The following is a 27,257-nucleotide window of genomic DNA, read 5'->3' on the forward strand; positions in this document are numbered from 1 at the left end:
TGTTGATAAAGCTTGCTAAAGTTTTGCCCACAACATATTCAGTTTTCATGGATTATTACTTGGACTATCTGTTTTATTTTGCTGCTGATTGTGTTGTCCTGTTGGTACCCCTCGATCCCTCTCATGGCATGAGCCTGGCAATCCCCTTAAGTGAATGATGGATTACACTCCATTAACCCTCTCACCTGCTAGCTGTCCCCATTAGGACTGACCCCTGCTGGACAGGTAAACAGGCCAATGTTTACAGGGAACGTTTGATGTGGCATTAGATAAATAGAATCGAGATAAACAACACAGCGGTATGCTTGGTAAGTCTCTTCCAGTTGACCTGTTTTGTCACAGTGAGAAGACTGGAATTAAATATTGACCTATGATCACACTGTAATACTGTAAACATCTCTCTCGCCTCTGGTTGCAAACTGTGGCTTGGCATAACTTGTTCAAACATTATGTAGCTCCTGGTTAGACGTGTGATTCTTGGACCAATATGATACGTCACCTCATTGCTTTATAATTCTGCTACATCTGCCGTCCTCTTTATTTCCCCCTTTGAGGGCCACAACAGACTAAAGCAAAGCATACAGCACCTTGACTTGCTGTATTTGTCCGTTCTAAGAGAGTCACTTGAAGCAGGCAATCTTGCATTAAGGATTAAGTGGCCGCGCTGCTTTCATAACCTCCTCACTTCCTGCTGATTATGCTAATAATCTTGGAGCCTCACACACACAAACGCACACACACTTGTGCTTGGATGTCATCTTTCATCCGCATGGGTCCAGAGTTTTCATTCACCACAGAGGCACAGAGTGGTTAAATTTGAAAATACTCGATCTATGTCTCCGTGTACAGCTGATCCGGATTCTTTTGTCACTGCTGCCGCTGCCTTGTTGCCCTCCCCAAAAGTTGTCACTTCAATACAATATCAGTGGACTAGCTTATTGTAAATATTGGCACAAAATCTTCAGCAACTCTGTCAGTATAAATAGCAGTAAACAATTCCAAGTTTACTTTGAACACCAAAAGGCAAAATTTATTTTTTCAAACCACAGTGAAACAAGACCATACGGAATTGAAATTCATACAGGTTGCTCCCCGCTGTGCCCCTAAGCATGTAGTATGATGACAGCAGATTCATGGGGTTCATGTGGATGTCTGAAATGGCAATGTTTTTTTACAGCCCACTTTTTTGAAAATAGAGTGGATAATGGAAAAATGTGGTTTCTACATGGCAGATGCCTTAGTATTGAATTTCATTCTGTATACATCAGGAGTACCACAAAAAAAATCAGTATTCACTATCAAGTTACGATTTATTTGATTGTAATTGTTTATTTTTGGTAGTTTTCTGTGCTAAACTGCATTATTTATGAACTTAGTTTTCTCATGATTTGGAGACATGATGAAGTAAGGAAAATGTTCCAGTGCCAGGCACTTGCACAGATATTTTGGGGGACTGTTTGTCGCTGGAATGAGCTACTTTCGTGTGTCTATTGTGACAAAACCATGTTACATTTCGGAGCAGCTCCATATGTGACTTCATTGTGGCATTCTGGTCAGGGCATATCCCCTGGAAACCTAAGGGTGCTGGTTCATGTCCGGCATTCATCTTTTAAATTGAGTGCATTTTACAGTGAGGTAATTAGAAATATCAAACAAAACATCAAGGGCATTGTAGAATGAGGAAAAAAAGGACTCCAGAAGGGCCACTTTCCTCATGCAGTGAAATGCTCGAGCACCACTAGGTGTCTATCTGTACACGTCCCTGACTGCAGCGAAATTAAATGTTTTAAAAGTGATGACTGTTATTAAATCGATAATCCACAATGGTGTGCATGAATGATGTCAGCATCGCAGACAGTAAAAACTCCACAACTTCCTCATTTTTCAATTGTATCTAACCTTATATTGCAGGTTTTAATTGTCACCCTTTGTCTGTGCAGACAAATTCAATGCCTACGTGACTTTGAAAGTGCAGAATGTCAAGAGCACAACTGTCACCGTCCGAGGGGACCAGCCATGTTGGGAGCAAGACTTCATGTTGTGAGTATCCCATTGTTGTTGCCTTTCTGGAAAAAGCTGGTTCTTTCCTCTCAGTGTGTGACAAGTGTGACCAAACAAATGTACTACCATCAATCTCAATGTTCCTTTGGACCAATGCAGGCATGGTATCCTCCATTAGCTGACGTTCTCGCAGGCTGTAATAGGCCTCACTGAAATAGAACCAGTGCATCAGTTGCCTGTGGAACTCGGGGCTGGCTGGCTGTCACAGGCTACTAAATGGGAATTTGTGGTTTGAGCAGGTAGGATGGATGGAGGGAAATTGCATGCCAAGCTCAGATAAGTGGATGAGTCAGTGATAAATCTAATGAAATGTCCATTCCAGTCTGATTACACCGGGGAGCTAAAGTAGCTGATTCTAAAATCCAACAGTGAGACTCACAGGGGCACTTTGGTCGGTGAGCTTTTATAGCTGGACATCCGCTGTGTTTGTGACCCTCTAATATGAGGGTGTCAAGCTGAATCTCAGAAGAATTGTGTGGGTCTTGGTTTTTGTTCCTACCGAACTAACTGCACCTTCAGACATCTGATAGGTGAAACTCTATGCTCCTGATTGGTTGGAACCTTTTTGGGTTTGGATTTTGGGTTTAACTCTCATGCTGTGACGTAGTTCAACAAAAGTTAGTGAGGTAACAGCCATGCGCATATTAAACATTACAACAAGATTCCGAGCTAAAATAAACTACATCTTGGACTTTAATGTGTCAGTTTCAGTTGACATTTTTTTTTTGTAAAAAAAACCCCCAATGCTGTTTGATTAGTTTTCTTGTCCCAGGGGAGCTTCTTCACTTCCAGATTCACCAAAACATCCCGACTGAAGGTGATTTGACAAGTCATGAGATTTTAAGCTTTAAAAAAAAGTGCAAAAAGGTCAATTAATTGTAAAATACAGTATTTATATTACTATTTTGTTCCATTTCTATTTAACTTTTACACACATTTCATGGAATAATTTTCCTTTAAACATTAAAATTTTTATTGAAAAAGCATGTCATACATTCCAGTATTCAGAATATCATCATGGTATCCCACCTGGACTGAAAAGCAATGATCATTTGAGTGTAATTTAGTGACATGTTACATACATTGTAGACATAGTTGAAGTGAGATCTAAATGGTTTGACATCGCCTATCCACTTTGATCACAGTTTATAAAATGAGTCCACTTGCTCTCCTTTGGAAAATGAAATTGAAATGAATATTTTAGACCCGCATGAGACAGATTTCTTCCCCACATTAGTGGCGATAAAGTCTTGATGTTTTGGCCAATAATTTGTGCTTTTTATTTACTCACCCAGAGTCAAGGGGACATCAGCCAGAAGATACCCAGATATCCATTGTTGAGCTTTTCCTTCCTTCTTCGCTTAGAATATCCAAAAATCTGGTGTAAAATTTTCTATGCTGAAGCTAAACACATTTGACTTGAAAATGTTGGTTCTGCTCTTCCTACAGAACCACAGTGATATTAGCTTCTTTAATTCCGTCCTCGTTCAATTTACTGTCTGGTTCAGTATGAAGCTCATGTTATAACCCAATAAGCGCTCTTGTCAAATGACCTTGTTATAACCTCATTACAACTGAGTGTTTGGCCATCAAGCCGCACCGATTACATAACATCCTGCTACAGTCCCACAAGCCAGTGAGTCAATAAATATATTGTAAAAGTTATGTCTGTTCCATGCAAAGTTTCTTTCAAATAACCCTTGTCATGACTGATGTTAACGCAGAAAGGTGTTGGTAGTCATATAGAATTCAATCAAATTAATGGTGTGAGATGCTGTTGGAGGGTCCAAGTGGATTTGTCCTGATCGAAGGTCTCCAATGGTGCACGAAAAAATCAGCAGGCAGAGATGAGGGATCATTAATGATGCATGATCGGTGGACACAAAGTTGACCATTGACAAATGACCATTTGAAAAGAGAAACATTATAAACACAGGGTGGGTTGCAAATGAATGGTAGACATGGAAGACAGAGTCACAATACTGACTGTGATTGTGGCGGGCCATGAGGATACTCTTTGCCAGATGTGCAGGCCGTCGTGCTGTCATGTGATCATGTGTAAGATTGAGCAGGTGGTACCTCGTCTGTCCCAGCTGACCCTTGACCGCAGCTTGGCTAGCTTTTCAGAGAAACCTCCTCATCTGTCTAGCATGTTGGCACTGGTCCGCTCAATGCAAATATCTCAAATGCCAATACTTCAAAGCCTAAATCTGATTATGAATCTTTTTTTTTAGATCCATTATCTGCAATCATTATGAGTTGAGTGGATTCTCTCAGAAATACAGCATGTATGTCTTCGGTGACTGGCCAGAAAAGAGTCACATTACCCTTCAACATTTTATTATGAACATATTCATTAAATGGAATCTATATTGTTTTGTACAGAATTCAGTATTTATAAATGTGACATATATAATTATGCTAATGCATGGACTGATAATATCAACACTGTTCAACACAATTTTGCACTGTTCTGTAAGACAGCAGTGTTTATATCTTCAATTGTGGCCGAGCGTTTTTGCTGTGACTTTTGTTTGTCAGTGAGATTGAAAGTCCTCTGTTTGATGTTTTAAGTCAAAGACGGAGAAAACCGGTGAAGCAGTTTCATTTATTTTTTTAGGTGACCAATTCAGGCTTTCCCTAATCTTAATCTCTTGAGCTCTCAATCTCTGGCTGTCTGCATCTAGTTAACCCTCCCCAAATCAGGAAAAGTTAAGTGCGATGTAATCATTGATTTTGTGTTGAAAGGTTGTAGCCGTCTTCTGTTGGATGTCGCAGGTCAATTTAGCTACCTTGTCTTCTTAAATTGTGCGGAGAACTCAAATGGATTTTGTGCGCTGATACCCAAACTAGTGGTATGCGTTACCATCAATCCACACTCTCCTCCTCTGATCACCCATTCATTCACTGTGTGTGTGTGGTCTGTGTGTTGGTTAGCCAGCACTTCAGATAAGAAGATTTAAATCTTGATCCTACAGTCGCTGGGGTCAGCTCGCCTCACGTGTTTATCAGCAGCTACGTCAACTTTTGATTTTTAAAGCAGGTCTTCATTTTCCTTTTCACTGAGTCCAGTTGTTTTTCTGTCCTTCAGTGTTCATTTTCTGACCTGACTCCCAGTTGTGTGTCACTTGGTGCTGTTACCTCACCATGCCTAGTAGCAACATGACATGTTAAATCTTTACCAAGTCTAGGTTTTGTAGTATGGTTGCAATAGCTAACCGTAGGTGAATCTGATAATAATACTGCTATGAGGCATAAGACACCTTATTTTGGGGCCAATATTTAAAAGTGGAAAAAACAGTTAGCTTCTCAAACTAATTTGAAAGGTAATATGAATCCTTTCATTCAGTTTTAGGGCTGAGTATTGTTTAGAACCCCTGTATTTACAGGTGAGTTTGTCGTGATCACGTGACTGTTGTTTGTCGTCGTATTGATTCTATTCCACTCTAATGCAAAGGCTTTGCTGTCATTTCGGTGGGGGATAGAAAATCACTACTAATGTGAGAGTGCCTTGTTAAATAGTTGTTTCCACGCCTAAAGGAACATTTGTGGCATGTCACCTCACATACGGAGCAAAAATCTAAACAGAAAATTGATGTAACTTGTTCGTTTATGTGGAGTACAGAAGTGGGAGACATGGCAGTTCTATATATGAACACAGGAAACTAATGGAAACTTTCTTTGGCATTGACTTTGTCAGCACCTGTTGAACATTAGCTGTGTGAGTGTGTGTTGAGGTGACATTGTGAAGTGGAGCATTGGATAGTAAAAAAGTTTGACTCTCAGATTGGCCGAATGAAAATGACTTCAGAGTGACAAGCCTGGTCTACATGATGAAAAACATGAAATGCTGAACTCACTTTAAATCATGTGATCGCTGAGCTGATACAAGTCAAAAGATTACATCCAAAATGTTTGCCTATTCTGACTGAACTCCACGACTTCAGAACAAACTACTGATCAGAGACACATTTAATACTTGGCTAAAAACTCATTTTTAGAGGCTTTCATTTATGTATTGGCTTCCAAACCTTTTCTTAGTTCTGCTTCACTGAAGGAATAGCTGTACACCTTTATGGGCCAAACATTCTATGTTGTTCTGCCAGAAAAGCATGTTGTTCTCAAAGTGTTCTAAAAAATGCGATAGTAATGAAGCTTTACAATAATTCAAATAATGATTATTATTACAGGCCTTTATGTGCAGTGACATCACCTGCCCTGCTTCAACACCCTCCCAGACTTTGTCGTCTGTAATTTCCCTCTCATCCAGTCTCTTATTTTTCTCTTATAAACCAAAGGGTTGATAGATGTGTGTGTGTCTGTGTGTGTATGTAGGAATTACAGTGTGATAAAAATACACTTTTTCACTCCCTCCATTACCTGACAAACAATTTTCTTCAATAATGGGAGTGATGGAGGGCACACGCCACTGTCGGGGATGTGTGCAGACGCACATACGCACACACACACTTCTGTGAATCTCTCATGTCATGTTTGTATTGACTTGTCTGACTGTTTTTTGGGTCTGAGTCATAGCTTAAAATCGGACCCATCTTTTTCTTTTGCGGGTGACCCACTGTAGCCAAAGGAAAGAGCCACAGATAGCCGAATTTAAGACCAGGGTTCTCTGGCAGGATGGACAGGTGGAGTATGTCTAAGTCAATAAGATGGATCTGTTTTCAGTCACGAGTCTTTCGCGATGAAGAAAGAGCCCAAGCAAAAGACACAGTTGCTCCCTATACTTTGTTCTCCTACCTGTGGTCATATTGTAGTGACCCTCGTAGACCCTGTAGAGATTCTCGATGTAGAAGAGCAACAGAAGGTTTGTGAGGTGAGAAAAAATATTTTTGTGATCAACTTAAGCCTTTTATCTTTCGCCCCAGGAATGTATAACAATTGTTACTTATCATAGATGAGACAAAAGCATCCGAGCTGCCTTCCTAGTTCACTCGCTTGATGCAATGAGCCTCTTCAGTCAGATGGGCAGGTGACATGATGAATCAAAGCTGAACTGATTAGTCTATCAACAGGAGCTCTGGAAAAGATGGCAATCATGCAAAAGCGATGAAATGTCAGGGCTTTGACTTGTCTTCTTGATTTGTTTGTCTCCTACACATACATTCATGCTGGGAGGTGTCAGCAGCCCTGACTGACAGGCAGTTAGTGGGAAATATACAGCAAATATAAGTCAGTGATCTGAATGATGGATGCAGCCTCTCCAATGGAACACTTCAAACATTTTCCAGAATCATTTCCAACGGAACCAAGGATTGATTGTTTCATTTCACCCGTTGTCATAGAACCAGGCAGTTGCCGATCGTTGACTGAGAGAACTCAGTGAAAAGAAGTCTGCATATTGTTGGTTGCTGGGAAAGGCTTGTGTCATTTGCAATACTTATTATTGAACTGTGTTGTGTGTTTCCACAGTGAGGTCAACCATCAGGAGTCTGGTCTGGTGGTGGAGCTGTGGAATAAAGGCTTAATATGGGACACCATGATTGGGACAGCTCTGTTACGCCTGGACAGCATACGGCAGTCTGAGCAGGTGACTACACTCACGCGCAGGCACGTGCACTCAAACACTGATTCCAAGAATTAAGAATTTATTACTTTATCAAATCTGTCTTGAGGTTGGTTGTTGAAGACATTACGCGCCAAAAATGCAAATTTACTGGTAGTGGGACTTTAACAAGTTAATTACGATTAATTAATTACAACCAAAAAAAAAATTAATGTAATTTAATTTAACAGTTTGCTCTCCAGACAACACAGAACCTTTGTAGGTGCAGGAGTTTCTGGTCCGCTGATCACACTGATGCACAAGACACGTCTCAGCTCGGATGATAACAACAACGTTTCCACTACTCTGAATGTATTTGAAATTCCTTTAAAATTTGAATTTTTATACAAATGTTTTCAAGACATTAAAAGAGCTTTAGTTTAAATAAGGTTATATAAAAACTTGAATATAGCCACCATCGTGATTTGTTGTCAAACTGATGCAAAATACTGTAAAGTAAATATATATAGTATAAATATACTGCATAATATAACTAAATATTTTGTTGTTTAAATATATGTGTTGCTCCATCATTTGATTCAGTAATATGCCAAATTCATTCAAATTAAAAAATGTAGCTTCAAATTATTTAATTTTCTTATACCATTAAACTGCGATTGTTTGAGATAAATTAATCACAAATTTATTAATCACAAAATTACCTTTTTTTTATCGAACAAAACAACAACATCAGAAGTGGGTGTATCAGTTTCAACAACTCCCTGGGAGAGAAGAGACCAAGTTAGAGAGGTTTGACCAAGGATGTTGGAAGTGAAAGAAGAGGACAGTGAATGAGATTCACGGATGTCATTATGGATAGATCCATCCAGATAAGAGATAAGGGCTGAATGGGGTCGACTTGTGGTAATATATCAATGTATATAATATGACTCAATATGAGACTTAATTTTGGCATGCTGAAGGATGAAAAATGTTGAATAGTTTTAGTAACATGTGCCCATATAGAATATAGATATTTATGTCTATTTTCTACCTTGGTAAACTGGCAGGATTTAACAATGTGGTTTAAAGTCCTTGATGCTAAAGGTGACCGTTACTGATGTGCAGTTTTGTCCCTGTTTTGTTATCGTCTGGATGTTGGTTCCCAGAAAAGTGATTAGGCTGTGAAAGGACAGATGTTTAAGCAACTGTGCAGGTCACTTACATAACCATGTTTTAATCCCGAAATGAGATGAGCATGCTATTTGGCATTTATATTCTGACATCACTGTTTTCAGCAAACTATTATATTTAATATGAGTGGTACATATCTTTTTTGGAGGGTGGGGGGCAGTCATTTAAAAAAGAGCTTCTGAAGTTTTGTTCTGTTTTTAATTTGTTTGGCACACACAGTTTTTGTGAATTCAGTTAAGCCCTCTCTGACACAGCTGAGCAGCTCCTTGAAACATGGCTGTTTTTCAAAATGAAGTGTCATAACAACACTAGGCCATTTGAGTTGCATGGAGGGATTAATTTAAATGGAAAGGAAGGCGAGGGCTGTCCTCACTAAAGCCACCGTGCCATAGTGATCATCTCTTTACCAATCGTCTGTTTTTTTCCAGTGTGTAATTGTGTAATAGATGCTTCATCATCCTCATCCTGAGTGTGGCTGTTTCAGGAAGGGCCGGGAGAGTGGACCAGTCTGGATTCAGAGGTGTTGATGCGAGAAGATGAAATCTGCGGCACCACCAACCCGACTCCTCATCGAATCCTGATGGACGCTCGCTTCGAGCTGCCGTTCGGTGTGTTTGGGTGACACAACCATTGCGAGACTCATGGCCCATACTTAAACTTTATACGTATATGTTTGCATACAGTCCTAAAGATTTCACAAAGAAGCCTCACAAAGATATGCTCCTTCTTCTCTCCGTAGAATTGAGGAAATACTATTTATATATCCTGTTCATTGAAAAGAACAAGAATGACTTTGTTTAGTGAATTATTTATTCAGGAAAAACAACATGATGAAACAATAGAGCAATTAATGATTCATATTTAGTTTCACCCGGTAACTTTCTGTCTCCATCCTACGCACGAGGATTCCTGCTGAGCTGACGTGTCTTTTCTGTCTCTCGCGTTGTAGAAAACCCTGCAACCCCTGAAGTGAAGCTATTTCCAGGCCCCGAAGTGGCAACATCTGTAATTAAACATGCATGAATGGGAATCTGTTGGACTTCAATGGTGTCTGCAGAAATAGTTGAACTTTAAATTGCTTTGTCACTGTCAGGATTCTTCCATTATTTACTCCCTTTTTTGCTCTTCTGGCTGAGTTTGCGTCCACTGTCTCTTGCCTGAAACATGTCATTCCTTTACTTCGTTCTAGACATCCCGGACGATGAGGCGCAGTACTGGACCAGTAAGCTGGAGCGAATCAACACCATGAGGATACATGATGATGTGAGTCTTTACCACAAAGGCATTAATCAATGAGTCCACCTTGTGTAAGGTAGATAAAGGTTAAGGTCACTGTTGGTCCTGGATAGGATTTAAGACCTGTCCAGCATGTCCAAATCATCTTGCCTTGAGGTTTTCTTTTCACTTTTGTGTGTGTGTGTGTGTGTGTGTGTGTATATATATATATATATATATATGGACACAGGTGATATAACTTCTATCACCTGTGGTCAGTGTGTTGATTCAGTTGATCTTCAGTTTGAATGAGTCCAGTGTCATCTTCGTTAGTTTTGACTCTCTGCTACCATCTTTAGGCGAGTGTCGGGTGTTACAGCACATTCATAAACGCTGTTTTGGTGTGTGCCACGAATCAACATATTTTTGCTCCTCTTTGTAGTATCCTCTCCAGGAAGAAGGCCAAAGAGGAGACATGACATCAGCTCCCTCCCAGTGTTGTGAGTATGATTGTTGCTGACTGTATCTAAAACGCAACACTGTCATTGCCTGATTTTCAACAGCCAGTGTTAAAAAGTGCAATTTGTGGGCTTTTATTTTAAGTGCTTCATTCGACTTTAGAATTCTGCACACACAGATGTCATGTTGTTTAACCTCACACGTGTGAGAACATTGCAATGTCTCAAGCTTAGTTCCCTTTTCCTTACTCAGAAGTAAGCTACAATGAAAGTAACTTCAGAAAGCATCAACTGCATTATTTTTAGACAGAAACTGACTTATGGATTCATTCACTTGTTGACTGTACACCACTTCGCACGTTGCTATTTGTATTTTCCCCCACAAGCTTTCTGTTATCCACTCACTTCAGCCAGTTGTGACTCAAAAATTCCAAAATTTTCTTTAGCCAGAGTAGAATTTCCATTGTAATATCACCTCATGGGAAAGGTTGCCAGGAAAGCCACCAAAGTAAGTGACCGGGTGAAAACTCTGTGTATGGTAGTAGTAATATTTACAGTGTTTTGATGCCATTTGAGTGATTTGGTGATTTTGCATCGTGAATGAAAGCTGTAGTTTTCTATGCTGGATCTGTCTAGTGAGCCTTGCACAGTATAGGATCGCGGATGGGCTTCATCCATCAGTACCAAGTATCGGTGAACTCAGAGGTCCTTCCAGGCCAGCAAACATTCCCAGGCATCATAAATTTGGGATCATGTGACAATGTCAATTCCCTAGCTAATGTTCTTAAATTGGGTTTTAACGGACATCACTGGGTCGCACTTATATAATCTGAGCAACAGCAGCGCCACCCCAGCAGCGCTGTCTTGTTGTAGTTGTAGTGCGGAAGGCAAAACATGCTTTCATTGAAAGTGTAATTGACCAACATGTTGCTCAGAGGACTCACTTGAAAGTAGTTGCTATTTGAAGCCTTGGGTGTGAGATTGTGTTGTCAGCTGGAAGATATGGGTGGATGGATGATGATAAGATTTGTGAAAGGGAGTGGAAAGTAGATGTTCTGAATCGCAGCTTTGAGACATCTCAAAATACACAAGCTTTCTTTTTATCAGTGTTAAACATCCATAATTCTGGAGATATGATCAGCCACCCACCTTTCACCTCAGTGTACTCCAGATCACAACTGGTTCTAGGCATCTGCCAAATCTTATCCTGTACCTGCTTTCATACCTGCAGGCAGCTGGAGTTATTTTGGATGGAGTGACCAGCAGCGTATGTATTGATCTCTGGATTTGGTGTCATGAAATTGTGTTTTGCCGTCCCGACATCTTTCATCCATCATCTTTGTCCACATTTCCACTGCCACTGTACTAAACGTTAGCTCCCTCAAGAGGGAGCCAGATGCATTCACAGAAGCGTGATTGAGGTTTCAACATCCGTGGCCGTCTCATTCACATCACGATAATTCTCATTTCTCTCAATCACATTTTGCATTCCAGACACAGTATGTGTGTGTACTCTCCCTCCTCAGAAGTCTGATGTCTCTGAAGTGATGTTGACTCTTGTCATTCACCCAGACTACGACGAGCGGGACTGTGCAGTGGATGACCGGGATAGTGACTATCGCAGTGAGACTGGAAGAAGACCACCTCGCTACCACAACTCCTCACACACCAATTCCTCTGCGCACCAGTACCCAATAGGACACAGAGTCCAACATCAGAGCCTCTCCAGGGAGTCAGAATCAGTGCATAGCTATGAGCTAGACTACAGGGAAATACGAGGACCAAGGTAGGCATAGCCTGCGCTGCATTTAAATATTATTACAAGTAATATAGGGAGACTTTATTTACTTACCATAAAGCGTTGATCTGGAAATACTTTTATTACTTTTTGGATGGTAGAAACAAAGACGTTTTCTTTTATATTCACAGTGACAACTCCAAAATCACAAGTTTATGTTTCACTATTTCAATTTGTTTACTTTCATTTCTTTACTCATTTCTCTTTCTCTTCATCTCATGATGATTCAAACTTAAGAAAGTGTGTGTGGATAAATGTGTCACTGTCTTTTACTGTCTTGACTTGCTTGGTTTCTACATCTGGTCTAATGTTTTTTTTCTTTTCTTTTCTTGTCTGCCACACGTCCCTCTGCATCCTTCATTGCCGTGAAACAATGCTTTTCGTTAGGCGAGCGAGCAGTAAGAGTGGTGTGCGAATAATCCCAGTTGATTCAGGTATGGGCGTGGACGACTGGGAGAGCAAATATAAAGTGCCTGACTCTGGAATCTTGGATGATTACTTGGATGAAGAACAGAAAATGTGGGAGGACGAAGACAGAAGCATCATTTATCGAATTACCGACAACACCTGCGTGTCCAAAAGCAGTCGCTTCTATCAGACGGTGGAGTGTGATGCGTTATCCCCCGAGGATTCACAAAGTGAACTGCCACTTGGACACAGCTTTGGTAGTGGAGACGTTCGGCTTGTTTACAAAGAAGGTGGCAGCTTTGAGGATGAAACATCTGTTCCTGAAATTGACATCATTCCATCAGTCAGAGAGAAACAACAACATGTGGATAGAACAGGGCTCCTGTACAAAACCAGACTGTGGGCTAAGACTGCATTAAAAGGCACCCTTCAAAATTACGCCGCTTTTCGTGAGAAGGAAGCTGCTCGGGAGGAGATCGCAAGGGTCAGGATGATGAGTGAATATGGGTCCGTCGGTTCAGATGAGTTTCAGTACTCTTTTGGATCGGAAGAGGAGTTGGACGACCTGACATTCACAGAGGGGGATGTTCATTTTGAGTATGAGAGCTATTACTACTCTGGCAATTACATGTCAACCGGTGGACAGGGCTACTTGGCAAGGAGTTCCGGTTATGGCCAAGAGCCCATCTTGTCTTCCGTTAAAGAACCTAAGGAAGAATATGTTGATGCAATGGATGAACTTCAGTGTTTAATAGATTCAGTGTCTGAATATTTAGCGGTTAAAGAAGAAGAGATAAACAGCTATGAAACAGAGGAGAAGCCTATTAGAAGAAAACTTCCCACGCTACCATCTGAAGGAAAAGCAATTTCACCTGAGAGCACTAACACAGAGGAAGTCAAGCCAGAAGTAAAGGTGGATAGTACTGTTGAGCATGGTATAGCGGAGGTGAAAAATGCCTTTGGTTCATTATTCAGCTCGCTGACAGGTTCAAAGTCGAACACAACCGCTGAGGCGTCGAGCAAAACTCCGTCCCCCCAACCACCTCAGGCAGATTCTGGTATTTCCAAACTGCTATCCATCATACCTAAAGCTGGCACTGAAGCTAAAGATTCTTCTGATAGCAGTGTAGTAGACCAGCCTCCCTCACAAGCATCAACACAGCCAGAGTCAGGCCTCTCCAAGCTGCTTTCATTCATTCCTAAAAGTGGAGGTGCTTCGCCTCCTGTTGCGATAGTGCCCCCTGCCTCTCAGGAGTCGGCAACAGAAAAGAAATTTTCCCTTCAATCTCTGAATCCATTTCACGTAGCTGAACCAAATCGAGCTAATGACACTAACCAGGGACCAAGTGTTCCGGAGCCACAGAGTAGCACAGCCACTAGTAATCAGTCTGCATCGGGTTTGGACTCTATGTTTGGACGGCTTAGTCCTTTGAGATTGTTTTCTAGTGGACCACCATCCAGAGAACAGTCACCCCAACCGTCTGACAGCAGAGTTTCATCGGCGGCAAGTAATGAGTCTCAGCAAGGGCAGCTAAACAGAGGGGCAAGTCCTCGTGCTGAGGGCTCACAACCAAGCCGTCAGTCATCGGATGAAATAAGACCAGGCTCTGGAAGTGGATCAGTGGACCTGTTGCCTGACACTGGGAGTGGATCACTCGATCTCTTACAGGAAAGTGGAAGTGGCTCTGTAGAGCTTCTTCCAGAGACTGAATCGTCCGGTGAGTTACCAGATATTCAACAAAGACGAGCTGCGTCAGCTGAGCCAAAAATTGAAACAAATTCAGAAGAAACAGGTTTCTTCAGTCCTTTTAAGAAATCACTCTCCACTTTAATTTCATCGACTCCTCCTGAAAATGCGGTGCCGTCAAACGCTAAGCCTGCTGACGAGTCATTTTTAGGCGGTAAACTAAAGCTCCCATTTTTGTCCTCTGAAAATACGGCCACAGCAACACCATCCAAACCAGAAGGAGGTGTGCTTTCAGGGATTCTTAAATTTGCAACTGGAGATGATGCCAGCACCACCACAAAGAGTCCATCACCAAGTCCTGTCAGAACACCATCACCAAGTCGTGCTGCGCTGTTAGAGAGTGTCCCTAAAGGGAATACTGAAACTGGGTGGTTTTCAAATTTATTTAAGGTTGCACCTAGCGAACCTCCTAAGGAATCTCCAAAATTGCAAATGACCCCCACAGTGACTGTGACGAACACCACAGGAGAAACTGTGCAACCCTCAGAACAAGTGGACCCCAATAACCAAAAGAGCAGAACCAATACAGAGCAATTGTATCAAGAGCAGCTGCCTCAAAAAGATCTGTGCCTTCCCAGTCCTTCTCAGGTCCCAACACAACCTCAGCGCTCAGAGCTAGGTGGAAATACTCATCAACCACAGCAGGGTGGGCTTCTTGCAGGACTGTTTTCATCAAATGCACCAGAAACTCAACCAAACTCTACCACCCAGCAACAAGGAGGACTGCTTTCTGGTTTTCTAAAATTTGCCTCAGCACCTAGCAATGAATCCACAAATACAGAAGCCCAGATGGGCCATGTTTCAAACCAAGCTAAGACCTTCCCCCCACAGCCGCCTGAAGAGGGTCTCTTGTCTGGGTTTTTGAAAAAAGCTGCAGGAACGGTGACAGGGTCTCAGACAAATCTTTCAGGCCAAGATTCTATATCAGAGGCCCATACTAAGAGGATGGAACCTGAAAAGCGATTAAGTTTAGAGACGGCCCCTCACCACCCGGAACAAGACCTACAAACTCCTCAGTCAGATGCCTCAATTCAACAGCAACACTTGGAAAAAGTAGCGCAAAAGACATCCCCAAATGTTACAACATCACAACCAAGTGGACTGTTCGGTGGTTTACTGAAACTCTCTGAACCATCCTCTCAACCTTTGGCTTCACAAGGTGCCCAGCAAAGTCAGCAGTCAGGTAACCTGCTCTCTGGCATTTTTAATAAAATAATAGAACCTACTCCTACCGTTTCTCAAGTGGATGCAAATAAACCCCAGCAACCTGCCACAAACCAGGGAGGTGTTCTCTCTGGACTGTTTGGACTTGGAAATCAAGAGTCACAGTCTACAAATTTACCACCAAGGTCTCCAAACCAGCAACCCGATGTGAAATCTGGGCAGGAAACCAAACAACCAGGCAATAGACAAAACCAGCCAAGACAAAATCAAGTTCCCTCACAACCAGCTGGTAGCACTGGGGGGATGTTCTCAGGACTACTTAGTAAAATCACAGATGCTGGCTCTCCACAGCCCTCTGAGGGTGGTAAGCAAGACAAGCCCCCGGCACATAGCCAGCAACAAGTGAATCAACAAGGAGGCTTCCTCACTGGTCTCTTTTCTTCAGGTCCCAATGCATCCGTACAGCAACAGCCTAACCAAGCAAACAAGCAGCAAGCCCAGCAGGGTAATAGACAACCTCTACGCAGACAAAACCAGGTACCTCAGCAGGCTGCCACACCTGCAACAGAGTCCCAACCAGGGGGGTTGTTGTCTGGTCTCTTCAGTAAAATTGCATCCAATGAAACACAACAGCCATCTTCACAAACAAGCTTGCAGCATGGCAACAAACCCCACGCTGCTACACCTGGCCAAGCAGCACAGCAGTCCTCTCAATCTAATCAGGGAGGTTTCTTTTCCGGCCTGTTTGGTCAACCGTCAACCCAGCAGCAGCAGCAGCAGCAGCAACAGTCTGCTCAACCTACAGTTCCTCAGCAAGCTGTGAAAGACCAACCCAGTCAAGGTGGGGGGATACTCACCGGTATCCGAAAGCTCGCAACTGGTGAAAATGTGCCTCAAGAAAGACTGTTTCAACCCACTTCAAAAGATGGCATACCAAGGGAAAATCCAGAAAAGACTGAATCAGGAGGGTTATTTTCTGGTCTTATGAGCAAACTTTCAGCTAATTTGGAACAAGCACCATCAGCTGATCAAGTGGATCAGCAGACAAAGCAGCAGCAGCAGCAGGTCCATGCAGAACAAGTGAAACCGCAGCTCCAAAGAAAGAAAGTTGAGGTTTCTCCTTCGCCAAGTGTGTCCACAGACACCAAAAGTCAGGCACAAAAAGGCTTTCTTTCTGGCTTATTTGGTAGTGTCACAGATGATTCATCGCAGAAGATGCCGTCTTTATCAAATGCCCAGGCTGGAAATGAGGAACATAAACCTCACATAAACAAAAGTTCTCCTGGCTTGTTATCCAGCATTTTTAAAGCTAGTTCAGGTGAGAGCTCTGTTTCTGGAAAGGAAAGTGAAAAAGCTTTCCCTCCAAAACAAAAGGAAAATAACGCTTCAGTTACAGCTGGACTCACACCGTCTGTTGCTGGAGAACCCCAAAAAGAATCCCTGCGTCATCAAGAACCTACCATTTCCCCAACTCATCGCTATCTTGAGGAAATCCAACGTCTCCTCTATGGCACTGCAGAGGAATATGGCTACAAGGATCTTTTATACAATTTCACTGAACATGGTGTTATTCCACCTGACCTCTATGAGCATCAATGTCTCATAGAGGCACTTTTGTGGCAGCAACTTAATGATTATGCTCTTGCAGAGGCCCTTGCAGCTGAAGTTCAAGGGCGTTATGAGACAAGCCAAGTGCAAAGGACACCCGCTGTTCGAGCACCTCAATGGGAGAGTCATCTTAACCCGAAAGAAGTTGACATTAGTGGCTTTAATGTGCCCTCACATCCCTGGAAGGAGACTGCAAACCAACTTTTCGAAACCCGAAATCGCTTTTTTGAACCAGAGGAAGATCTTGTTCTGTTTGATATGAGATGCAGAGAGAAGAAATCATGGAGTAGCTGTGACAACTTGAGCAACCTTGATATGAGTAAAAAACCTTGGATTGTGGCTGGAAGTGGTCTGAATTTGTCCATGGATAAAAACCGGACAAGACTTAACAGATGCCAGTCTCTTACAGAATGTGGTGTACAGGAGGTCAGTAAATTACTGGCTGGAAAAGTGGTTCCCGAAACAGTGGCCAGTGAGGACTTTGATTTAAAATCTGCAACCGCCTTTTTGAAACGTCTTGCAAAAAGAAAAGGCCCCATGGATTTAACACAAGGTGCTCTTGATCTGAGTAGCACAGCAAGATCCTTCGGATTTGCTGACGATGAATTGTTTAATGAGGATTCGGAGTGGTATCAACAATGGCTTTCTTTACTGGACCAAGGGCTGTGGTGGCCAGCTGAAGCCGGTGACTGTGGGTATTATGTGTATACCAATGAGGAGTTCATATATTCCCTGCTGACCGATAAAGCTGGTCGACATCTATATGCTTGCGCGACACCAGATAATCTCAAGGCTCTTGAAAATGTCACTGAAAATATTGCTGATATTCTGAAGCATAAAGATAAAGAAAAGGTGACCCTTTGTGGTTTTAAAATACCCCTGTGCAATGAAGATGGTGGGTTTTTGCATCCAGTGCAGCAAGAGACTAAATCCATTTTAAATGACGCACCGATGGACTTAACGTTTGCCCTGAGGAAGGGAGAAAAAATAATGAACATGAATCTAGAGAGCTTCTCTCAGATGTTTCAGGAATCACTATCCTTCCAAGCGGAGAGTCCAGTGGACTTTACTGTCTACAAGTTGAAAAAGATTCCAGTTGACTCAGTGCAAAGCAGCAGTTGTTATAAAGAAAAACCAATGGAGGCAGCAGATTTAACTTTAAGTTCAATAAAACCGGGGCACGGTGGACCATACTGGAAAAATCAGGCAGTTAGAGATGTGAACACTACCTCATTTGCAACGTCTTCCGGGAGTAATTTGAAACAAAACTTGCCGAAAAAGCAGTACCCAATCCCTCAAATTAAGATAGCTCATGTTGATGATTTGCCTGCAGAACCAATCAGACAGAAATCCGCACCCACGTCTTCTGTTACAAGAGAAACTACATCCTCAAACAACACTGAAAGAAAAACGGTCACACCTTCGTCCAAGGCAATGTCTTCGTCGTCAAACACAGTCGCTAATAGTTCTTCGACAACTAATAGGACATTGTCCAAAAAACCTATCGATAATACTCCTGTGTCAAAAATACCAGCACCTGTCCAATCTGGTAGAAGACTGCCTTCTGCTGGAGCTGTTCCCATAATGCCTTCTTCCGCTCCATCCAGTGGCATGTCTTCCAGTACATCAGTTACCACAGCAACTGCCACACAAAGGCCTCGACTTGCAAGACAGCCATCCCAGGCAGACAAACCAAGAAACTTGCCACAAGCAAATACAGCCACAGCCACAGCTGGGTGTGCAAGCGACAAAGCTGTTGCAGAACAATCAGCTATGAATCAAAAGCCTGAAGAAGCATCACAGAAAATCCAACCAAAGCTACATATTCTGAATGATGAATCAAAGATATCTAGTGATGCCCATCTTTACAAAAGAAATATTGGCGTTAGCACACCCGTTGACTCACACCTGAGTTATAAAGTCCTAGATTTCTCGACAGCAATTGATCCAAATATCAAACAGAAAAACACTGAGGAGACAAGTACAAAGTCTTCGCAAAACATTGTTGATTTCTCAAAGCGCAAATTAAAAAGATTGAACGGGAAGCTGAGGGAAGCTGATGCATGTATTGACCCAAATGAAAACACTAGTGTGGTGGACCTTACTAAAGACATAGAAGAGGACATTGTTGAATTACCATATGTAAAGCATCCTAATGGTGAAGGTCTTCAGAGGTCAGGCAAAATACTAGTGGGAAAAACATCATCTCTGACACATTTACAAAGAATTTCTATTAGCACTGAGGCAACTGAGGTTACATCATCTCATACTGTTGCAAAAAACATCACACTTAAACCTTCTGTCACATCTTGCGCTAAAATGACAAGTCAACATGAGAGTAATGTGTCATCATCAAGTAGAAGAACTAATACCCAAATATCCAGTAACAGTATGAATCAATCAGTCAATCCGAGGTTCAAACAAACAGAAGATAGGTTACCGGATCCCACAAAGAATTTCCAGACTGTCATTCAGCCAAGTCAAAAATTGACTTTCAAGACGCCAGAACAACAAATACCAGCGGTTTTGTCTGGCAAAACGGTTGAGGTTGTCAATAAAAATTATACATTGAATCAACCCTTGGGACAGAGGGAAGTGCAGCACCAGGACGTGACTTTACCAGCAAACTCTGTTCGGCCTATTTTAGATATGTCTTTGAAACCAGTGATGGCACCACTGAAGACTCCTGAGCCATCCGTTGACAAAGTACTCTCATTAGTCCCACAATCGTCTCTGGAGCAGAGTAGTTGGCATTTCAATCAAGAATCCACCAACCTATTGCATGAAGGAGCAACAGCTCTGTGTAGGCAAAGAAGCCAAAATGTGACTTTGTCAAAGACTGAAGTAAATCATTTTAGAAGTGTAGATGGATCTCTTCAGAAACATGCTTTTTATCAAGATAATTCAGTTCGCAGTAGTGGGAAGGAATTGCCACCAAAACCAGGCCCTGTTTTGGAGATGTCCCTGGAATCTCGAGGAAGCTGTTCCACATCCCATGAAAACATGTCACTGACCTCAACGGCTATGGCCTCGCTAGATATGACATCAAGGACATTAACTAAATCAGAAAATACATATGTAGTTGAGAGAGTCCACTGCACTCATGCAGAGGTCGCATGCTTTAAACGGGCAAAGACAGGTATCATGATATCATCTGGTGACATTGGCACAAACGCTCATCATCAGAGTTGGCAGAACATGTATCCCTACTCAGAGGCCTCCGTCGTTGTACAGAGGTATCATCCATCCACCCATGTAAATTCCACTGCAGCAGACGCATTGGATATGTCTCCAAAGCCAGCCACTGTAGAAACAGTGATGCAAGGATCTGATTTCAGGTTGAATGAGGTCATTTCACTCACAAATAAACCAAGTGCACGTGCATTAGCCAGAAAAGACTCTGTTGGTTTGCCCCTCTTTGTTGATCTACCTTCAACTGAATTGAAAGAACAAAAGCAGCTGCAAAGAAATATATCAGCTAGTAATCAAACGCCTCTCACTGATGTGCAACAGGAATATATGTTTGAAAGTCAGACTAATGCCGTGTTGCAAGCCTTTATACAGCCAAATACATACTCCACAGCCCCAGCAAATTCTCTTCAAACCACACTGGATATGTCCTCGAAGAAAAGTCCAGCAGAGGAAGTTTCAGTCCATTCAGATCCTTTGTCTTTGGTGAGCAGCAGACGATCGAGTTTTGGACAGAGTCAAAATGAATCTGTTGGCGTTGCACTCATCGTTGAGCCAACCTTCTCCCAGGAAAATAAAAGGCTTGGACCATTGGAAGAAAAGTGCAAGGGAGCAGCTGGTCAGACCATTGATGTTGATAAACATTCAGCCCCCACAAGCCTAATCAGGGGCTCAATTGACATGTCCTACAAGCAATCACTTTCAAATTCTGCCATTCCTCCCCCAGATGTCCTGACAACTACAGTCGTACCGTTAGTTAAAAGCAAGCCAACTGTGCCTTTTGATGCTTCTGCCGGTGTGCCACTGGTTGTACAGCCTGCACACCAACAGCAAAAGGTTTCCTGGCATAGAGTTCAAATGTCCTCCAACAAGAATAAGATGCCTATTCCAAAAGTCAGGCATGAACACACAAACAGACCATTGGACTTCTCTTCGCACAGCCTCGACAAAGAAATAAAAACTAACACCAATTACAAGGAATTTGAGAGTGGACAGCCAGTGAACTTCACTAATAAGAATCAGGAAATGAATAGAGGAACGATAGAAAGAAAATTGCAAAGGAGGACATTGTCTGGCACGGTTGACCTCAGTGTTGACAATGATAGTGATGCGACTGCTGAACAACACAACGCGAGAAATCTTGCACTTGCTCAGGAAAGACGTTTCAGTCGTCAGCGACATACTTTTGTACCTGTCGCTAAAGAAGTCTGCGATTCAATTTCTTCACAGTACAGTGGAAAGCAAGTGGAGGATCCGAGAATTTCAGCAGGAACATATTCCAAGGAAGAGATACCGGGTAGTTTGTATTCCGTGCTGATTCCCAGGGGTACCTCTGTCCAAAATCTTGCTTTCAAAGAGCCCCAAGACAGTGGCTCCCGTTGTTCCTTTTCAAACAGAGAAAGCTGTTTAAATGTTGAATCCCAACAATGTTATCAAAGGCAAATGGGCCCCAAGCCACAATTTCAACACGCAATCCTACAACAACCACAGAGACACGTGAATGAGTCCCAGAAGCGGGATCAAAATTACCATCGCGAGACAGGTTCCAGACCAAAAATCCTCATTAAACAGCCAACAGTAGAAAGCCACGGCAGTCTCGAGGAATATCCTTCCGGGCGTGGGCAGATGTGTACTGCACCAACATGTCATATGTCTAATGAAGCCCAAAATCTTTCAACTTCCCAATCAGTTACGGTCTCACCACATCCGAGTACTGCTAAAGATAGCACAGGAGCTGGAGTACCTCAGCTTGTCAAACAACCGGCCCATGTACACGCTCCTCCGCCATCAAGCACCGTGACCGTTCAACGTGTTCCAGAGGTCACAGAAGTTGTGAAGAAGCACAGCCCCCTGCCTGAATGTGAGGTCAAAAAAGGTGATCTGTCATTAGAGGATGCCCAAGGCAAGGATGTCAGTACCGTAGGACGAGGTCCCTCCTCTGTAAAGGGTTTAGTTACCATGTTTGATTCTTCAAATTCACGGTCATCTGTTAACAGAACTACTCAAGACAAGCTTCCCCACTGTCCGCCAATTCCTAAACCTCTTGCCAATGTTCCTCTTAGTAACGTAGCGGCTAAACCTCCCTCACATCACAAAGTTGGTGAAATAGGTATTCAGTCAACTGCTTATGTTGTCACACCTCAGACGCCACGTCCATCCTACACAAAAACTACTGACCGTGAACATGTGCCTCCAGAATTGTCTCATGAGTCACATGTGTTCAGAAAGAAAATGTCAGCAACATCGACATTTGAAAATGAGTGTTCATCTCAGCAACAGGTGCCGTCAGAAAGTGTAATAAATGAGAATGAAAAGGTGACTTCAGCAGGCGCTATAAGCTTGAAAACATCCTCTCAGATTGTCTCTGTAGATTTACAATTAATGGGCCTCAGTAATCAAGAAAGTATTGAAGACCCTGGGGCACTACAGCATTCAAAACCAGAAATAGGAAATGCAGAACAAACAACATCCTCGGATTGTGCTGTTGTTCCAGCACACATAGCCAAGGATGCTCATACGACGCAAGAGAAAATTAGCCAACCGAAAACAAAAACAATATATATTGGTATTAATAGCCCAGAAGTCCCTGATGTTGGGCTGGAGAACGATTTAGGGGAGCTACGACGTTATGTCAGACTTCCTCATATTTTCATCTCTGCTGCTAGTTCACCAGAGGAGGAAATGGTGGAGGACAACTATTCTGAACCTAGCGAACCTGACCTGAGAGAAGCCAGGGTCCAGGAAGATTCCACACCAGCAGACAGAAATGAAAATAGTAAACCTCAGCGGACTCAAGAACACTTTCAGAAGGATATAACAGACTTCGAGGGATTACAGCCAGAAGAATTGCCTGTCGATCATGATGTTCAATCAGATGAATCTGGGGAGACCAGCCCAGGTATCAGTGATTTAGCTGCTGATGTGGTTATTGAAGAGCAGGTCTCGAAGCATGAGACTAAAGAAGTCTCTTCAGTAAACAAGTCAGACTCAGAAGATGTTAAAGGTAATGTCATCGTTCCATCTGTTAAAATTGTTGAGGAATCTTCTGAAGAGAAACCATTCATGGCTGTTGAACCAACATCTGAAAAAGTTAAGCCGGATCTGGATCTGCCCGACAAGGTTGGAAAGACTGCTACGGTGATAGAGCCGGAAGAGAGCATCAAAACTGTTAGTGAGGTTTTCCCAACCAATGCTGGCGGAACTAGTGAAGATGCGTCTGTTGTTGCTGGTCAAAAGAACCTAATTGAAGACTCTGATTTACAACCTCTTGAAACTGCCTTTCTGTCCGAAGAGAAAATAGATGTTACTTCTCCTGTCCCTAAAACAGACACTGTGATACCTGATGAAAAAACATCCTCTAAGGAAAGTACTTCAATGGTGAATGATCAACTTCAGGATAAAGGACCAAATGAGCAGCAGAGTAAAGGCCTTTTCTCCATGTTTGGCAGCTCCGCCACAACCTCTGAGCAAAAGGATGAGCAGTTAGGTGTGTCATTACTCAGTGGCATTCTTCCTGGCTCTTCCACAAAAGACTCCCCCACAACTGGTTTACTATCAATGTTTGGTGGTTCAACGGTATCAACAGTCAGCAGCACCAAAGAACCCCAACCTCAACAACCGAACGCCCCTGAGGCCCAAGGAAAAGGCCTATTCTCTATGTTTGGTGGATCTAATAGCCAACCAGTACCTGGGACTAGAGGTCCAACTTCTGGAAGTTTACCCCCCAGGGGACCACCACCCAAAGAAGCTCCAGGGAAAGGCCTCTTTTCCATGTTTGGTTCAACTCAGCAACAGCCAAGCCCAAGAGGTCCTCCAGCAGCTACAGGATCTTTATTTGGAGGAATCCTTCCAGGATCTGCGGGGCATAAAGAAAATGTAAGCACAGGCCTGTTCTCCAAGTTTGGTAGCTCGAGTCCACCTGGGCCAACAACCAGCCCGGCACCAGGAACAAAACCCACGGAGCCCTCAGGAAAAGGTCTCTTCTCAATGTTTGGTGGACAAAGTCAGCAAACACCCACCACCCCTTCACCAATTTCAAAGCCACCTGAATCCGAAAGCGGGTTCAAGGTGCCCTCAATGTTTTCACTGGGGAGTTCTGAGGGAAAAAAATCTAATACTGGGTTTGGTCTGTTTGGAGTGTCTTTGATGGAGGAACGTAAAGATCAACCAACAACAAATGATGCAATCAAAGACAATGCAGTGGTGGAGAAGCCCAAAGACGCAGACAGTGTTCCACAAATAGAGAGGTCTGTTGTCCTGAATGAACATCTCCCAAAACCCAATGAGCCCCAAGAAAACCAAAAATGCAGTGTTACTGATGATGCAAGGATTTCAGAAAATGCTGCCCTTAAAACAGACCCACTGACAGAGGAGGACAACGCAGTCATAAGTGCTGAAAAAGCTAATATTGCTGTTCAGGAGCCGCCAAAAGATGTCACCTGTCCAGGCGAATCTCTTACACATGTGAAAAATATTGAGGATGTAAACTTTGAAACAAATGACTTAAAAGTTGCAGGTTTTCTAATTGATAGAGAGAAAGTGGGTGAAGTAAAAAATGACACTCTCCAAGACGGATCTGATGACTTGTGCAAAGAAAGTGTTGCAATATCGAATACAGTCAATGATACAAATTTGCTAGAATGTAATTTCAGCCAAGGAATTGCAAAAAGTGACATAGAAGGGGAGGAGGATGTGAAGCCTGGCATAAAGGGAGAAACAAAAGCGGTGGCGGCAGAGCTCCCCTCTAGTAGCCCTGAAGATGAGCAAAACGTTGTCACAGAACAACCAAGTGAGGTGTCTCCAGAGACTGTGGCAGAAGAACACCACGTTGTTGCAGGACAAGTGGCCAATACAACTGTGAACAAGGAACAGCTGCCTCACGCCGATGATGTAAAATCTGCTGAACAATTACATGTATTATCCCCAGAACTTGGAACGAGTGAAAAATTGGTTGGAGCAGAAGACGGGGATCGTAAAGCGGTGGACGAAGAACAGCTCATCCATGCGGATTATATCAAATCTACTGAGCAGTCGAGTGAAATGTCTCTTAAACCTGATGAAGAACAAAATGTCAAATTGAAAGAAATGGATGAAAAATATTTGGATAATGATCAGCAAACTATGGGAGATGAAGTAAAAAACAATTCTGATGCAACAACTGTCATGGCAGAGATTGTGGATGAAGAGAAGCCAACACTGGAACATGTTGAGAAGACGTCAAAAGTGAGCAGTCTAGTTGAGGAGAGCTCAGCAACCCTATCTGCTGAACTCATAGAGAAACCTGTGACAGATAGAAGTGCCGAAACTGGAAATTCTTACGTTTTTGACGCTATGACTGATGTGGATAAAAGTAAGAGCTCATCAGAAATTGAGAAATCTCAAGAAGAGGGACCAAAGGATATCATGCCATGTCCGCCAATGACTCCTCCACAGCTTCAGACTCCGAGGCCACCCTCAGTAAGACCTTCTGGTCCACCTGGTCACAGAATGGCGGGACCCAGGTGTGGCGGTCCTCGGGCTGGTGGACCAAGAATGGCGGGACCAAGAATGATGGCACCACAGCAACGTGGCCCCCAAAAGCCTCCTGAACCAGCTCCGTTTTCAGGTTTCATGTCCATGTTTTCCAGCACTAGTGCCCCAAATAAACCACCTTCAGTCGGTGGGTTCTTTTCAGGTCCAACTGTCTCACTATTTGGGTCATCACCTTCCCCTCGACAACCACAACATAGACCTCAGCAACCTCAGCAGCCGCAACAGAAAACATCATTTTTTGGCCTTCCAACTAGCATTGCTAAAGAGTCTATCACAGGAGATATACTTAGTATATTTAAAGGTCCAGAAACAACAAAATCTGAGGACCCCCAGCAGGCTAGTGTAACCTGTGAGCAAGAAGATGCATCTGCTAAGGAGCCAGTCTCTTCTGCCACTGGAAAAAGCGAAACAGAAAAAGCAATAGACGAACAACCCTCAAGCACAGCAGAGTCTGATGTCCCTGAGAAAGGTTTAGAAGAAGAGGCAGAAAACGAAGATAAGAGGAAAGAGAGTGGAGAAAATGATCACACTGATCCAAACAATGAAACAGTTTTCGAAGATGGGAAACTAGTACACAATGGGCATTCTGTGCACCAAGAGTTGGTACTGAAAGAAGAACCAGAACTACTCCCACCTCCCAAAAGTGAAGTTACTGCGACAATGCCAAGTATTTCCGCTCCTAAATTTGGCTTTTTAGCTGAAGCTAATGAAGCCACATCTGCAATTGGATCGTTATTTTCCTCCACTCATTCTCCAGCCACCGGTGACAAGGCTCCTCAAGCACAACAGACAGAAAACAGTTTATTCTCTGGGTTTAAAAATCTTTCTGCTGGTATCTTTCAAGATGATAAAAATGTGGGGAAAGACGATGCCTTGTCTTCTGCATCTGTTTTTGGCATGAAACTTGGGTCAATGTTTGGAACCTCTGATACTTCCCAACCAAAACCTCCGACTGTGGTGGTCACAGAACAACCGCAGATTCAACTTCCAAAACCTGGAGATGAAACTGGTGGAGACGACTTGGAAAAAGTGTCTGTTGGTTCCGGTGAAACTGAAAGTGCCAGTGACACAGAACCAACTGAAACTGGCAGCTGTGACTCCCCGCCACATTCCCCACATTCTCGACTACCTTCTCTGTCAGAGTCTTTAGATAAGCCCGATTTGAAAATCACCCCTTGTGAGGCCATTGAGTCTGATGTGGCCACTTCGGCGTCCAGAGATGCTCACACCCCCGTCACCCTGTCAAAAGACCTGTTGACAATGGAGCATGCAATAAGGCCAGTATCACGTAACGTTAACGTCATAGATTAAACCCCTAAGAGCACTGAAGTCCTGCTTCAACCTCCTGTCCTACTTCTCCCATAGATCCTTGTTTTTGTCAAT

At 42.9% G+C, this 27,257-nt stretch overlaps 1 protein-coding gene across 1 annotated transcript in view; it reads left to right on the top strand.

Annotated features, from left to right (window-relative positions):
* Positions 1–27,257, top strand: part of LOC128763129 (protein unc-13 homolog B-like) — a 108,765-nt gene that overhangs the window by 18,209 nt on the left and 63,299 nt on the right. The window contains exons 3-9 of the mRNA XM_053871945.1: positions 1,941–2,040; positions 7,489–7,606; positions 9,240–9,363; positions 9,945–10,018; positions 10,413–10,470; positions 12,001–12,214; positions 12,614–27,151. Coding sequence (XP_053727920.1) covers positions 1,941–2,040; positions 7,489–7,606; positions 9,240–9,363; positions 9,945–10,018; positions 10,413–10,470; positions 12,001–12,214; positions 12,614–27,151 — 15,226 coding nt within the window. The remainder of the gene's footprint in view (positions 1–1,940; positions 2,041–7,488; positions 7,607–9,239; positions 9,364–9,944; positions 10,019–10,412; positions 10,471–12,000; positions 12,215–12,613; positions 27,152–27,257) is intronic.

The sequence above is a fragment of the Synchiropus splendidus genome, chromosome 7, assembly GCF_027744825.2.
Source record: "Synchiropus splendidus isolate RoL2022-P1 chromosome 7, RoL_Sspl_1.0, whole genome shotgun sequence".
Taxonomy (NCBI): Eukaryota; Metazoa; Chordata; class Actinopteri; order Syngnathiformes; family Callionymidae; genus Synchiropus; species Synchiropus splendidus.